At 40.4% G+C, this 16580-nt stretch overlaps 1 protein-coding gene across 1 annotated transcript in view; it reads right to left on the bottom strand.

Annotated features, from left to right (window-relative positions):
- Positions 1-1346: 1346 nt before the first annotated feature.
- The window catches only part of notch2 (notch receptor 2), a 53005-nt gene continuing 37771 nt past the window's right edge, over positions 1347-16580 (bottom strand). The window contains exons 15-34 of the mRNA XM_073867946.1: positions 15963-16076; positions 15746-15865; positions 15155-15307; positions 14739-14967; positions 14305-14506; positions 13363-13516; positions 13009-13193; positions 12794-12926; positions 12469-12711; positions 12274-12386; positions 11050-11567; positions 7594-7944; positions 7341-7483; positions 7039-7237; positions 6774-6867; positions 5700-5853; positions 5236-5558; positions 4906-5053; positions 4653-4750; positions 1347-4431 (exon numbers count right to left, since the gene is read on the bottom strand). Coding sequence (XP_073724047.1) covers positions 3037-4431; positions 4653-4750; positions 4906-5053; positions 5236-5558; positions 5700-5853; positions 6774-6867; positions 7039-7237; positions 7341-7483; positions 7594-7944; positions 11050-11567; positions 12274-12386; positions 12469-12711; positions 12794-12926; positions 13009-13193; positions 13363-13516; positions 14305-14506; positions 14739-14967; positions 15155-15307; positions 15746-15865; positions 15963-16076 — 5069 coding nt within the window. The 3' untranslated portion in view covers positions 1347-3036. The remainder of the gene's footprint in view (positions 4432-4652; positions 4751-4905; positions 5054-5235; positions 5559-5699; positions 5854-6773; positions 6868-7038; positions 7238-7340; positions 7484-7593; positions 7945-11049; positions 11568-12273; positions 12387-12468; positions 12712-12793; positions 12927-13008; positions 13194-13362; positions 13517-14304; positions 14507-14738; positions 14968-15154; positions 15308-15745; positions 15866-15962; positions 16077-16580) is intronic.

The following is a 16580-nucleotide window of genomic DNA, read 5'->3' on the forward strand; positions in this document are numbered from 1 at the left end:
AACATTAAGAGAACGTTAGAATAATGTTAGAAAAACATTAAACTAACCTAAAAATAACGTTCTCCTAGCGTTATTATAACGTTACCTTAATGTTAGAAACCGTAAAACTAACGTTAGGGGAACGTTTTGTGTTTGCTGGGGATAAGCGTTTGGTCCGAACTCCCGGTTTCTGTTTGTTTAATGGTCTGACTAGTTGCTGAAACTGAACTTTTAAACAAATACCTCGTCGAAAATAACAAATGTTTTGGTTTCCTAGGTAATCTACGTGTTGTCAATTTTGCTTGTTAAATAAATAAACTACTTTAAAAGGACTTTGTTGTTATTTATTCTTCGCAGAGTTTACCGAAAGTAACGCGATGACCACGAAAGCCGCGTGTTTATGTTGTTACTGCTGAAACCGTCTAGATAGGATGAAACGTTTTTTTCCCCCGTTTTGTTTGTTTATTGTTTGTTTGAAAGCAGAGGGTCTGTTCTTAATTTAATATATTTGTATAGACGGTTTCATCGGACGCACGTGATACATGTCTGGATCCGAACCTTACTTCCGGTTTCGTTTTTTTAATGGTCTGACTAGTTGCTAAACTGATGTCTTGAACAAATGCCTCGTCGAAAATAACAAATGTTTTGGTTTCCTAGGTAATCTATGTGTTGTTGTTTTTTTTGCTTGTTATATAAATAAACTACGTTTTTAAGAACTTTGTTGTTATTTTTTCTTAGCGGAGTTTACCGGAAGTTACGTGCGGACCGCGACAGCCGCTTGTTTATGTTGTTACTGCTGAAACGGTCTATATTTATATATATATTTAGAAAAAATTATCCTGGAAAAATTTTTTTGTTAAACTTTTGTGAAAATCAGAAAAAAAGGCTGGTGGGGAATGAGTTAAAAGTTTTGGCTTTTAGTGTGACTGTTAGCCTTAATGATATTTATAAACTATAAACTGTGCTCCAAAATGCTGAAAATGCATTTAGAAGATACAGTATAAACATTCAAACCTTCTCACTTTCACCTATTAGGATTAAAGATTTTTATGACATCATTCTGCACTTTGGGCTCCTCAACAGATTTCAGGCTGTGATGTAAATTAAACCCTGTTGGCTTGTAAAAATGGGAGGAGCCAATCAGTTCTGTTTAAGTGGAAATAACATCAACACATGAAACAAAGTCGTGCATTTCAAGGCATATCAGTACATTTTTAACACTGTCATCCTGCTGAAATGTTACGCCAGTCCCTATACTGATCAATAACGATTGTTGAGCCATTAACTAGCACAAACCCTTATTGTAGATCGTGATGAATAAATAACTTTCACAGTGCGTGCAAGCTGCAGTAAAGGATTCAACTAAATACATTTGTAAGGCTTTTCCTTTATTTGTGTGATTCACCACTATTGTAATCCACAATTTGTTTGGTTTATTTCCAATACAGACATTTGTTCTTTCAATCAAATTTTCATCTACAAAATACTAAGACAAAACAATTACTTCATTCTAGCATATAGTATGCATATATTTGGTGAACAGGAAAAGAAGGTACAATATGCATAAAAACAACTATATACAGCACTTATAAAAAATAGCTTTGCATAACATTTGGGTGAAAATACGATGGTCCGGAAGCTTTGCGATGATCTTTATTTGGTAGACAAACTAATTCAGATTTCAGTACACTACTTAGACTGTTAATGGGGTCATAAGTGCTATAAGAGGGTTGTGAGAACATTTTGCATCACAGGCACATAATGATACCAGTTTTTTTGGAGACTACAAAATAACAAAAAAGTTGTTTACGCAAAAACTTGCTTAATATTGACCCGGACCATACAAAATCACTAAGTCACCCATTAGAACAAACACAACATACCGAAAGTTAATAAGACCTTTAGGAGTATTTCATCATTACTCTGCCTAATGTACGCATGGCTTTCTAAATACTATTGTGAGTGTTTATTTGGTGTTCACGAGATGCAGGGGCTTTATTGTGCAAAACACAGAAAATTGTGATTGTACTAATCAGGCGTATAAAGCTTTGCTGAAAAACATCAATCATAAACAATACATTTAAATCGTATAAAGTATGATTTCTTAATTACCAAGTGATTTGAACGGTTGCACAGACAAACTGATTGTAATTACAATAAAGAAAATACATAGAATACATGTATTTAAAGACACGTACAGTAAATAAAAACACAAAGAGAACCAGAAAAACTGCCCAGAATATTAATATAACACCAGGCAGGATGAACGCAACCAAAATATAGTAACAATGATTACAAATACATTGTAAAAGGCACATGTGATATTTGTCCAAACCTCTTCTTTTTGCTTGAATTCCTCTCCTAACCTGCGTCGGTCATATTGGTGAAGCCACAGAATACTGCATACCAGAAACAAAGTTCAACCATTTTGTATTTACACACCTCATTTTAACTCTTAAAATCATTGGCACGGCAGAAGATACATAGTAACAGACAACGAAATACATACAAAGTAACATTTTAAGAGACATTTAACTATTTACACCGCAATTTAGCTCTGAACCACATATGAATGAGATGTATGTGGGCATGACATACACATTCATGCTTCCAATCTAAACACAACACCAGAAAAAAGTACCACAGATTTCATCGATTTAGGCTGATTTAAAGAAAAACTCGTGAGAACACATGCAGATTGGTACCACCTAAGCATATCTGGCTTTAGCAACAATAAGAGAATGCAAATTAAATGAGAAAATTTCCTTCAATATGTAAAAACTCCACAATGGGACAGTAACAATAGATAACTTGGCAGTGTGATTGTCCATGTGTAACAGTTGAACATCCTAAAAGGGTTTTTTTCTGCTTGAAAGACATCCGTGATCCAATTTTATAGTTCCAACAAAAGGGTCAAAAAAGTCGACTGGTACATGCAGAGCAGAAAATGAGAGGAAGACTGATTGTTGGCTACTCCCGTGACAGGAAAAATTAAAAATAAAAATGGGGGTGCGATTAAACTTAAAAGGTTAGAGTACACCACCGAGGTCCATATTCCTACGCATACACGCTGCTGCGCTGCGGCTGCTGGGACTGCGCAGGCTGCACAGACTGGGCCTGCAGCTGAGCCTGTTCGGGAATGTGTGTGTGGCAGGAAGGAGGCATTGAATGGGTGTTTCCTAGAGGGGTGGGACTTGTGGTGACATCGGACCAGTCTGAATTGGAGTGGGGAGAGGAGGAGGACCAGGGGTCGGGTGATTCGGGCGATGGGGTGAGGTAGGGTAGGTGTTCGCTGGTGGGGTGTGCCGGATGACCCGGGGTGGTTCCCTCAGAGCCAGCAGGGGCATAGCTGTGTTGGGAAGGTGGGGTGGGATATTTATCCACAGGGCTCTGGCGTGGCTGATAGGACGCCACCTGTCGCGCCTGCCCATCCCCCAGACCGTGCCCGTGTGAGAGGGCGTGGTTGTGACCATGAAGGGTGTGTGAGAGGCTGTGCTGCATTCCTACGTCAGAAATGGGGTACATCAAACTCTGGTTGCAATGCAGGTGCTGGCCTGGTTGTGCACGGACCTGGCCCTGGTTTTGGCCCTGTGCCTGCATCTGCCCTTGCTGCGCTTGCTTGTGGAGGTTTGGCCCACCTGTTGTCATCATCTGGAAGGTGACGATGGGTGGCAGCTGTTCTCGACTCATGGTGACATTCATCGGGGTGAGCATGCCGGGGTTGTGGTGCTGCTGCATGCCTGTGTGGCCTGTGCTCATCTGGTGGGGCTGCATGAGGCTAAACATGTGGCCGTTGTAGCCATGTTTGGCCAGATTGGCCCAGCTCTGCTGCTGGCCCAGCATGTGACTGACAGGGGGCAGCATGGGCCTTACGGATGGGCTGCTTAGCAGAGGGGGAGAATTGGCCGTATTGGATGTGACGGCCGTCTCTCCGGCATACGAGTGCGGAGACTCCAGGGAATCCACAGGTGACATGGTGACTGAGCTCTCGGAGAGACCGCCGGCAGGTTTGGTGCCATTCCCCACAGCTCCGGCCGGTGCAACTACACCCGGTCCCTCCCCTCCAGCTGGCTTCTTCCGCCTCTTAGCTTTCATTTCTTTCAGGTCTTTGGCTGTCCCAGCCGTAACGCCGCCCGCTTTGGCTCCACCTCGCCGATTCTTTTTGCCCTGCGGTCCTGGACGCATACCGATGAATCCATTTCCATTCGCCCCGCAGACCATGGAAGAGTGCCCTCCGCCGTTGCCGATGTGGTTAGGCCCGGAATGTGGGCTGTGCACCAGGTTGTACTGATCCAGCAGACGCACAATGTCATGATGCATCCGCTCCTGGGCAGTATCACGCGGTAGACGGTCAAGGTGGTCGGTGATATCGCGGTTTGAATAGTGATCTAGTAGGACTTGAGCTGCTTCAAAACTGCCTTCTCTGGCTGCCAGGAATAAGGGGGTCTCCTCCTGCAGCACAATACAAACAAAAGTGAACCAAGTGCACTTCACTTACATTTTTTCAGAATTTGACAGATGCTTTTATCCAAAGGGACAGATTATAATTACACAATTACTGTTTATTATTATTTCGATTTCCTTGGAATTAAATGTATGCGTTACCTGCATGAAATTTATGGATTTGAATAAAAAAAACATTCAAAGAAATAAATAGACACAGAAGCTCTTACCTTGTTGTCCTGCATGTCTCTGTTTGCTCCATTTTTCAGTAGCACAAGTGTGGCTTCTACGTTATTGACAGCAGCTGCCCAATGCAAAGCCGACTTACCTAAGAGAACGATCAATGAGATTAAAAAAAGACTACTGATATATGTACTATTTTCTCTGCATTCATTTATCGTATTTATGAAATTAAACTTGGATCATGATATTTAAGCTTGGATTTCACAGACAGGGTCACATATTAGTTCTGTGTTCTCTTACCATGGTCGTCCACAGCATTGACATCTGCATGGCAGTGCACTAATTCCTCTACCATGCCCTCCACTGCCAGTCTGGCTGCCAGGATAAGTGGTGTGGTGCCATCATTCATGCGGGCATCAAGATCTGTGGCCCGGTTACGGATAAGAATCTAAAAAACATGTAAGATAAGGATTTTTTTATTTATTTCATACAGATTAAACTCACAAAAAGCAACTTTGAAATATTTTTCTTAAGCATACTTATAAATTACTTTGTTACATTTTTCACATTTTACATGACCATGTATGTTTAACAAACAAGTGATTAAAACATAAAAGCACATTCTCTCACCTGAAAGACTCCCTGGGCATCTGCTGCCACGGCGGCATGCAGAGGGGTGCGGCCCATGTTATCATGAGCGTTGGCATCGGCGCCGGCGTCCAGCAGCCTTTTGGCAGCATCGGCACGAGCGTATCGTGCAGCAAGATGAAGGGCCGTCTCTCCTGTGCGATCAGTTTGGGCATTGAGTGACGCGCCCTGTCCGATAAGGTCGGTGATAACATTTGGGCCAGGCTCGTCTGCACCACTTTCCTCCTCTTCATCACCCAGCATGCTGCCACAATCCGGACTGCTGCCATTCCGCAATGATGCCAGCATGAGAGGAGTGAACCCATCTATAAGACAGAGAGAGAATGTACAGACTTGGTTTCCAGGAAAATGCAAATACTTAATAATAAAATATAAAAATCACCAAAAGCATAAGTATAAATGTAAAAAGAAGATTTTATAGGAGAAATATCAAAAAATGTAATTACCTGGTCCTTTGACATTGACATCCAGGCTGTCCATATCTATGTCAGCCTGAGGAGGGGTAAGTGTGATGTCAGCAGCTTTGTGATGCTGCGGGGTCCATTCCCTCCGGTCCACCCCTCCATCCACTCCAATAGGAAGCAGGGGCTTATCCTCCATCTGTGGAATGGGTGCGTTCAGTTTATTAATACTTGAAAGGGGTTTTTATCACGTTAACACATTGTACATTTAGGGTTTATGATTTCAAGTTCAAAAGCAGTACTCAGGCTTCCCACACCTTAGTTAACTTCAAATTCAAGGACCTTTCAAGGACTTTCCAGGTCCAATACTCTCAAATTCAAGGACACATTTCAAGTGAGAGCAAGGTTACATTGTGTTACCTTTAAAGATACATTGTTACAGTTCCCTTTAGAGGGAACTCACGCTTCGTCGCTGCAGTGACACTTTAGGGATGCCTCCGAGGGTAAATGCGTCTGAATGTGTCTAACATATTCAACCAATGGTGAGGCAAGTTGACGCGAGAGCAAGGAAGTATATCGCTATCTGAAATATTGCCAAAGACGGCATTACAGGGATGCAGGAAGTATGGCAACGGAGACGCAGCGTCTCGTTCCCTTCTCAGGGAACAACACATACGTAACCCGAGACGTTTTCAAAACACAACTATGCAAAAAAGGTATGAATCAACATTCACATACAGAAGATATAAGCATTTAAAGTGAACAGTTTGGTACGTGTGCTTAAAAAGTCTAGAATTTTATGATTATCCTACACTACACAGGAAATAATATGGATTTTTTTCCAAAAAACTTCTTGCATAAAATAGATTCAAGCACTTTCAATGACCTGTATCTATGCATGTATATTTTCAAAAACTTCCCAGCGCCTTTAATTTTTCCTTCCAGATTCACAAACTTTCAAGGATTTCAAGGACCTGTGGGAACCCTGAGTACTGTCAAAGTTACAAGTGTGTGAAACCCAAAAGGTACAAGAAGGTAACCTAGGGTTAACTACAACGTGAAAAAACCCTAATAAGATTGCATCCTGTCATCTTCATGGCTGGAGATTCAGTCTCTCACCCTGGGTTGTTTAGATGACAGATGATCCTCCTCTGACCAGTGGTGCGTAGAGCTGCCATCCATCATCCCTACATCCTGTGGTTTTTGCATGTTCCTGAGAAAGGTGAAATACGGAGAAAATTAAATCATTTCAGATGTCATCCGACGTGAAACACTGCCAAAGATTTAGAAGTTCAAGCATCATATTTACGAGATAAACGTACATCAGTAAATCGTAAAATACGACCTAAGTGAAAAGTTCCCAAGAAAACTCAGCCTCACTTACTTCATGCCAAAATCATCCTGGCCCACTGGTTCTCTGCGTTTGCTGTCCTTCTTTGCCAAAAAGCCATCAGGAAGCCATAAAGTTCCATGCTTGCGTTTGCGCTTGGCAGCCAATACACCCAAAACCAGTATGAGCAAGATGATAGCTGCTGCCACAGCAATCAAATACATAAAAGGGGGTGGGGTTGGGCGTGGGATACCTAAGGTACAAGTGAGAGGTTATCAAGCTTTTTAAGTATGAGCATGAAACTGAAAATTATTGTTTTGCTGTGGCCATAAAATGCCTTTTGGTAGTATACATACTATCGACGGACTCCAGGGGGTACGGCAGCTCAGACGTCAGGTACTCGGCAACTATGAAGGACGCGGCTTGGTCTGTGTTGGAGATGCATGCATTCGAGTGCTGGAAACACTGACGATTGTCAATCTCCAGAAAAACCTTTGATCTAAAGCACAGAGACATGAATTACAATTAGTCTGTTAAAATTGGTCATCTAGACCACTTTTATGAAGCTTTGAGTTTTTATTAGAATGGGTGGGTTTAAAAAAAACTTACCCAATGACCTCTCTCCCCAGCTCTCGTTTTCCACGTTGCTTCATCGTGCCGACACCATCTTTCAAGTTGTCGTCCTCGTTCCCATAATAAGGGTACACCATGGGTTTCTGGTGTTCGTCCTGCTTCACCCGCAGGTTGGTGTGCAGGATTGTCCCCAAAGAGCGCAAGAAACCTCTTATGTCATCCAGCAGCTCTTTGGGCTGCAGCAACACCACGATTACGAGCGTGCCGTCTGCCAGTTTGGGAGTAGTGTCCGTAACGCAGTCCAGACCGTCCCAGCCACATTCTTCTGTGTTACAACCCTGGTTACAATGGCCATTGTCATAATGGTCTGCACAGTATTGGTCATATCTGAAGAGAAAATCAGGAGACAGACAAACCGTGAGACAGAGATACATTTACTTGCAAAATGCTGCCACTTTCCAGGTGTAGGGTATACAAAACCCATGTCGTTTGTTGTAAGACAAGTTAAGTAAACTATTTATTAACATAAAAATTAACCAAGCATGAAAATTAGGTAAATTTACACACAACAACTGTCTGTATGCCCTCTATGTTTTACAATATCCTATAATTTGCATTCAACCCAAAATTGCACTTCACAAAAACTATAATGTTTTATATACCCAGGAACATAATTTAGTGTTTCTCAACCAGGGGGCCTCAACAGATTTCCAAGGGGACCTTAAGATGACTTTAAATTATTTTAAATAAGACAAATTTATACAACCCCAAAACAGAAAAAGTTGGGACACTGTAGTAATTGTGAGTAAAAAAGAAATGGAATAATTTACAAATCTCATAAACTTATATTTTATTCACAGTAGAATATAGATAACATATCAAATGTTGAAAGTAAGATATTTTGAAATGTCATGCCAAATATTGGCACATTTTGGATCTCATGAGAGCTACACATTCAAAAAAAATTGGGACAGGTAGCAATAAGAGGCCAGAAAATTTTAATGTACATATAAGGAACAGTTGAAAGACCAATTTGCAACTTATTAGGTCAATTGGCAACATGATTGGGTATAAAAAGAGCCTCTCAGAATGGCAGTGTCTGTCAGAAGTCAAGATGGGCAGAGAATCACCAATTCCCCCAATGATGCAGCGAAAAATAGTTTTCTGAGTTTCTCAGAGAAAAAATGCAATGAGATTGAAGTTATCATCATCTACAGTGCATAATACCATTCAAAGAATCAGAGAATCTGGAACAATCTCTGTGAGTAAGGGTCAAGACCAGAAAACCATACTGGATGCCCGTGATCTTCGGGCCCTAAGACAGCACTGCATCACATACAGGAATGCTACTGTAATGGAAATCACAACATGGGCTCAGGAATACTTCCAGAAAACATTGTCAGTGAACACAATCCACCTTGTCATTCGCTGTTGCCAGCTAAAACTCTATAGGTCAAAAAAGCAGCCATATCTAAACATGACCCAGAAGCACAGGCGGTTTCCCTTGGCAACGCTCATTTAAAATGTACTTTGGTAAAGTGGAAAACTGTTCTGTGGTCCAACGAATCAAAATTTGAAGTTCTTTTTAGAAAACTGGGACGCCATTTCATCCGGACTAAAGAGGACAAGGACAACCCAAGTTGTTATTAGCGCTAAGTTCAGAAGCCTGCATCTCTGATGGTTTTGGGTTGCATGAGTACGTGTGTCATGGGCAGCTTACACATCTGGAAAGGCACCATCAATGCTGAAAGGTTTATCCAAGTTCTAGATACATATGATCCCATTCAGACGTCGTCTCTTTCAGGGAAGACATTGCATTTTCCAACATGACAATCCCAGACCACATACTGCATCAATTACAACATCAAGACTGTGTAGAAGAAGGATCTGAGTACTGAAATGGCCAACCTGCAGTCCAGATCTTTCACCCAAAGAAAAGATTTGGTGCATCATAAAGAGGAAGATGCGACAAAGAAGACCTAAGACAGTTGAGCAACTAGAAGTCTGTATTAGACAAGAATAGGACAACATTCCTATTCCTAAACATTGGTCCTCCTCTAACTGTTCCTTATATGCACATTTAACTTTTCTGGCCTCTTATTGCTACCTGTCCCAACTTTGTTTTGAATGTGTAGCTCTCATGAAATCAGAAATGAGCCAATATTTGGCATGACATTTCAAAATATCTGACTTTCAACATTTGATATGTTATCTATATTCTACTGTGAATAAAATATAAGTTTATGAGATTTGTAAATTATTCCATTTCTTTTTTACTCACAATTTCTACTATGTCCCAACTTTTTCTGTTTTGGGGTTGTATAACTCTGACATTTTTTGGTCTAGAAGGTTAATTTTGGTCTTGTTTTAAAGAAGGCACTTTAACATTTTTTTACAGAAGTGTCTGGAGGTAAAAAATATTTTTTTATAGCAGTTTACATTGATTTGTAATAAATAAAAAAATGCAATATAGTATTGTTTTTAATTCATGATACAATTATCAAAAAACTAAGGTTGTGAGGTTTGCTGCATACTCTTGTCACAAATTAATAAATTACAGTTACTGCATTATTATTACAGCTTAAAGGTTTTGAAATATGACAAATACATTCTTAGAGCTTTCCAACAATATAGTTTGTCGTGATAGATTAACATTTACATAAAAAATATTGAAATAAACTTCGGTGTCACGATCACGGGACAACGCCAGTTAGGGTTGTCACGGTAATAAAATTTGGCTGACGGGAATTCTAAGTCTAAGTCTAATAAATTGTTCATGAAATAATTTTCATACATTGTTGTGATAATTTAAATTAAATCTTTTGCAAGGTTTATCTGGCAGTAAATATTAATACACATCACTATTATAATAATTATTTCATGAATATATCTTTCCAAAACTGAAAATTCTTCATAAGAAATAAACACAAAAAAAATTTCCACTGTATTAAAAGGCTTTGCAACGTATCGCGTTACACTGTCAGTTAAGGTGCGCCATTAGATACGGTCTCGTATATACAGGCGCTGCAGCTCCCTCTTTTGGTTTTTAAAGAGATATGCAATCATTGCGATGATCTGAAATCATCGCGATTAGGTCAAACAATCACAATGAGACAATTATTTAATCATTGTGACAGCCCTAGCGCCAGTTAACGGGTTAAAATAAGATAAATCAACCCAAATATATAATCATATATTTAATAATCTATATATTTTTTATTGTTTGGTTATTTTTGTAATGAATAAACATCTGTCTAGTCATGCAAAGCTACAAATATTGTTTTGGGCAATGGGGGGGCCTTGAATTGAAAAAGGTTGCGAACCACTGATTTAAATAATCGTTATTCATTTTACTTATTTGAAAGTTTTAGGCAACACATCGTACCCTATTGATAGACATTCCCTGCAATTTATGCATTTACGCATCTGACAAACTCGTGCCGCAATGAAGAGCAAACCTTTTTGTGGAGTGCGGGGTAAATGTACCATCACACATATCTGCAAGTTTTCGGGTCTTTCGCGGGACCTTTCTGGCATTCAAAGCTATCGAAAAGGCAGCCAGCATTGTTACATTCTGGGTCACACTTTCCATTACGGAATAAATCCCAGCAGGGCACAGAGGCTTTGCAGTTCCCCCAGGTCTTTTTCCAGCGCAGCGAACAGTCGCCTCCGTCCCACTCGCATTCTTTGTTTTTACACTGCGGGTCACATACGTTGTCTCCTGCCCGTTGCTTACACTCCACATATGGGCAGGTAGGATAAATGTTAGTGAGAATCTGACAGTCCGCCCCACTGTATCCAGGTGCACAGCGACAGCTAAACTTGTTGGAATCCCATGGATCTGGGATACAGGTACCTCCGTTATGACACATGCAAAAGATCTCGCAGCGCTGGCCAATAAAACCATTTCTGCACTGGCATTGTGGGCGCCCCTGCACATCAACGCACTGCCCACCATTCTGACAATGAATGTCACAGATGTAGTCGCCACAGTTGAATCCAGTGAAACCCTGTAAGAAATGAAGCAGCCGTCAGGTGCGCACAAAAAAAAAAACACACCACGGCAACCAAATCAGAGCGCTGAGCTATCTTGAGACAGATGCCTAGGCACATTTTTCATATAGCAACTATTCTCTCATTCTGGCGTAATAACAAAGGACATTGCTGTCGTAACATTGCTGCAGCAGGCGCAATGATATTATGCAGCGCCTGAAAATAATTCCCTTGGTAACTTTCAATAGCAGGGGACTATTATATAGCATTTGCATGGTCAGCTTTGTTATTAGGATGTTACTGACATTTCTAGTAGCAGTAAAATCATTGCAAGTTATATTGTACATATATTCAACCGATCGCCTGTTTCTTCTTTAAGGATCAGTCTTTAACTTCATACCTGATATATGCAGCTTCTGTCTTTAGTGCAAGCATGAGAATAAGAAAACAAAAGACAAACAGCCTTAAGAAAAGGAAAGAATTACAAGCAAAGCAAAGAGTCACATGCACTCACATCAGGTTGTAAGAGCAAGATCAGACAGTATAGCAAAAGACACACATCAGACATTTGAATGTTCTCCAACACCTCTCCGAGAAGAATTAGTTAAAATTAGTTAGCTGTTTACTGTATAGAAATCAAGGTAACATACAAAACATGACAGTGATCCACTGACTAGGAAGGGAGAGCATGCACACATGCATACATAATAGCGCAGCACTTACAGGCTGACAGGTGCAGCTGTATCCATGCCCTGAACTCATGTTCATCGAACATTTGCCGTTGTGGTGGCACGGCTTGGACTGGCACAGATCCACCATTGACTCACAGTGTCGACCTGTCAATGTGAACAAGTTATTGTGAATCATCTAAAACGATAACACACAGAATAAAACAATATATTTGCGTTTCTTTCTCACCTGTGTAACCAAGACGGCAGCGGCACTGATAGTCATTGGCGAGTGGGACACAGTCGACTGTGCCAGGGGGATGGCACGGTCCAGACAGACATTCATTTACATCACCCTCACAATGCATTCCGGTAAAACCAGGAGGACAGGAGCAGGTGTACCGGCCCAAACCATCCACACACTGCCCACCGTTCAGACAGCTCGGGTTCAACTCTGAGGCACACTCATTTATGTCCACTTCACACCGCAAACCTGCAAAACATAAGGTGAGAGGATGCTTACATAATGAAACGCTACTAACGATCCACAAAAATAAGCAGGCAGTAGGCGGTACCTTTGGTGCCGTGAGGACATGCACAGGAGAAACTGTTGACCAGGTTAATGCAGGTGCCTCCGTGGAGACAAGGATTTGACTGGCACTCATTAACATCATATTCGCAGTTCACACCCTGATAACCTGCTTTACACTGATAGAGAAAGATTTGGATATCAGAAGACGATTCAATGACATTCTAATATATCTTTTTACAAATTTAAAAGTAAGGTTACCTGGCAATCATATCCTCCCTGATAATCCGTACACGTCCCTCCATTCCTGCAAGGGTTGGACAAGCACTCATCCACCGGCAGCTCACAGTAACTGCCAGTGTAACCTATCTGACACCGACACTCGTGTGTGTTGCCTTTGTCCACGCAGCGTCCCGCATTCTTACATACCTTGTCCCGCATCACACCTGGATCACAAGCAGACCCCAAAAGTTGTTTAATTCAACTTATCAAATACCCCTTATTAGAGTCCTATTACAGTATACACACACAACAATACTGATTTAATACTTAACAGAGCAACTGACTTTCCAACAGCTTAAATGTCATTATAGCTCAAAGTTTTTCATGTCTCACCCTTGTTGATGGCAACAGCCTGGCAAGACATGCTGGGGATGTCGCAGTACAGGCCTGTCCACCCAGGGATACAACTGCACCTCCAATCCATCTCCTTCTGGATGCATGTACCTCCATTCTGACACTTAATCTGACTGCATACATTCACTATTGACTGTTGAAGGAAACATAAATCATTATCTAGTTTGACAACAATCAGCAAATTATAGATTGCAAATCAAAGTGAGCCGAGTAGCTGTGACTACTATTGGTGCTAAGTCGATAAGGGATTTGTGCTCACAAAAGCTATTTTAAACCAATGAAATATCACAGCTTAGTATAATTAACATAAATATTTATTATAGAAATTTGGCATGCCGTTTTAGGATCGTATTTATTTTCATGACCGTTCCTGACCTGGAAATCATCATTTAAATAATTCCTGACTTTTCCACAGTGATATGTTTTAAATTTTTAGATTAGATGTTTAAAGGACAAGTTCTGTATTTTACAATTAAAGCCCTGTTTTCAGATGAAATAGAACGGTTTTGACTGAAATTTGGGCATATGATGCTGGCTCGAGGATTTTTGTGTGAGCATATCAGTGAACACCCCTGACCACTCTGTGAGTTTCACGTCTTTGTAAATGAAAGTTTAATGCATTTTAGGAAGGATTGTTCCTGTGCACCTATAAACCCATTATAGAGGTGGGAGATGAAACATCAAACACCCGAAAATTCTCGGGGCAGCAGCATATGTCCAAATTTCAGTCAAAACCGTTATATTTCATCATAAACAATCTGAAAACAGGGCTTTAAGTGTAAAATACCGAACTTGTCCTTTAGTGGAACTTCAAAGCAGATTGGTTAATATTTAGTGTTTGTATTAATATCTGTGGTTATGTAAGTATCTAGACATTGTGGCACAAATAAAGTTCATGTTCCAAGAGTGGACTGTTTGTACCTCGCAGGTTTTTCCAGTGTACATCAATGGGCAGGTGCAGTGGAACGTCCCCAAGCCATCTATGCAGGTGCCACCATTTTTACAGGGCTGAGAGTCACACTCGTTCAGCTCAAACTGGCAAAACTGACCCGAAAAACCACGTCGACAGCGGCAGTAGAAACGATTAATTCCATCCACACACGATCCGTTGTTGAGACAGGAGGTGTGGGAGCACAGACAAAACAAACATTGGATTGATACATTTACAAAACATACAGTATGTAACAAGTCAAGCACTATTTAAAAAATACCATTATAAACTACCACAACAACACTTAAGTAAAACTTGAAAAAAGACACAGCATCTAAAAATAATAAATAAAATAAAAATATAATTCATTATATTTTATATAATATATTATTATATTTATATATAATTTGTTCAGAAAACATACGTGTCGGTGCAATCTGGGATATCGCGTTCACAGTTGATCCCATCAAATCCCGGCGGGCACTCGCATGTGTAGCTGTTCACGTAGTCCGTGCAGCGGCCTCCGTTCCTGCAGGGGGAGCTGATGCACTCGTCCAGTTCCTCCTCACAACGCTCCCCATGGAAACCAGCCCTGCACTCGCACAAGAAACGCCCCACCTTATCTACACAAGTACCACCATTACGGCAAGGATTGGAGAAGAGGAAAAAACAGATTAGGGTTGCTAAGTATGACACAGGACAGCACGGGTCATTTAGCTAACATTTTTCTCAAAACATTGTGCAATACTCTTAGCAAAGGGAAAGTTCCTGTAACGTGACATTGCTAAATGGACACTGTACACTGAAACTTTCAGTTTAAAACAGCAATGTTCAACTTACTGGAGATGCAGTCATCAATGTTGGTCTGGCAGTTGACTCCAGTGTATCCAGGCTGGCATTCGCAGCGATAGCTGCCCACTGTGTTGATACACCGAGCCCCGTTCTGACATGGGTTCTTCCTGCATTCGTTTACATCATCTGTACATTGGGCTCCTATACACACATAACACAAACAACAATCAGACGTTGTGGATTATTGGAGATCTGAAAATAGGTGGGTCATGTGGGCTAGGTAAAATGTATTGGGGTCACTGCTTAAAAGTAACAGCGAAGGCCCTGTTTGCACCTGGTTTTAAGATCCATCTATGGTGATGCTGAGACACTCTGGCCTTTACACATGGGGGTAACATGCATATCAAACGCATCTCCTGTGCTTATTCATTAAATGGGTGAAGGATCTCTGATTTTATGACTATATGCACCACAGTGTGTTATTGTGTGTTCAATGAAAATTAGAAAACGATCCCATATATTCTGGACAGATTCTGCGTTTCTAAATTTTACAGAATAATTGGATTACCCAAATTGAATCTCAACAACATGTTAAAAGGGTTAAATACAAGCGCAAACACAAATTATACAAGCACTTGCCTTCCCAGCCACTGAGGCACGTGCAGGTGTATGAGGTGTAATCCTGGGACGGTCGACATGTGCCTCCTCTCTGGCAGGGTTGAGACGCACATGGGATCAACTTCTCCTCACAGTGTTTCCCTGTGTATTTAAAAAAAACACATCCATAGAGTGAGTGATGTTAAGTCACTTTAATGAATCCAGAGATGAAACTGTGATCCATGTGAATGTGTGTCACCTGTGAAAGGTAGAGTGCAGAGGCAAGTGTAGCTGTTGATTTGATCCAAGCAGGTTCCCTGATTCAAACAAGGGCTTGAATGACATTCATTTATATCTATATCACAGTTGAAACCTAAAAGAGAAAATAGCAAAAAATAAGGTGACTACAATACCTAGAATGCAGTATTTACACATCTGGCTTACAAACAGGATGACAAACAACATATTAATACATCATATACACTGCAAAAAATGATTTTCAAGAAAAAAATATGTTTGTCTTGTTTTCAGTAAAAATATCTAAACATTCTTAAATTAAGATGCTTTTTCTTGATAAGCAAAATTATCCAAGAAAATAAGTCCAGTTTTTAGACCAAAAATATCAAATTTAGATCAAATGTTATGTGAATTTTTCATAAAAATTTGATATTTTACATAAGCTAATGGTGTAGTTGAGGAATTGAGTGGTAAACAGGTACAAAAATACTTAATATCTCCCAAAACACAGCATTAATGTATAGATGGGATAAAAAAAAAAAAGAATTTTTAGATATTTTTACTGAAAACAAGACAAAAATACAAAGAATTTTTTTTCTTGAAAATCATTTTTTGCAGTGTAAAAATGCAAGTGAAATAT

Source organism: Misgurnus anguillicaudatus, chromosome 5 (assembly GCF_027580225.2).
Source record: "Misgurnus anguillicaudatus chromosome 5, ASM2758022v2, whole genome shotgun sequence".
In the NCBI taxonomy this organism is placed as follows: Eukaryota; Metazoa; Chordata; class Actinopteri; order Cypriniformes; family Cobitidae; genus Misgurnus; species Misgurnus anguillicaudatus.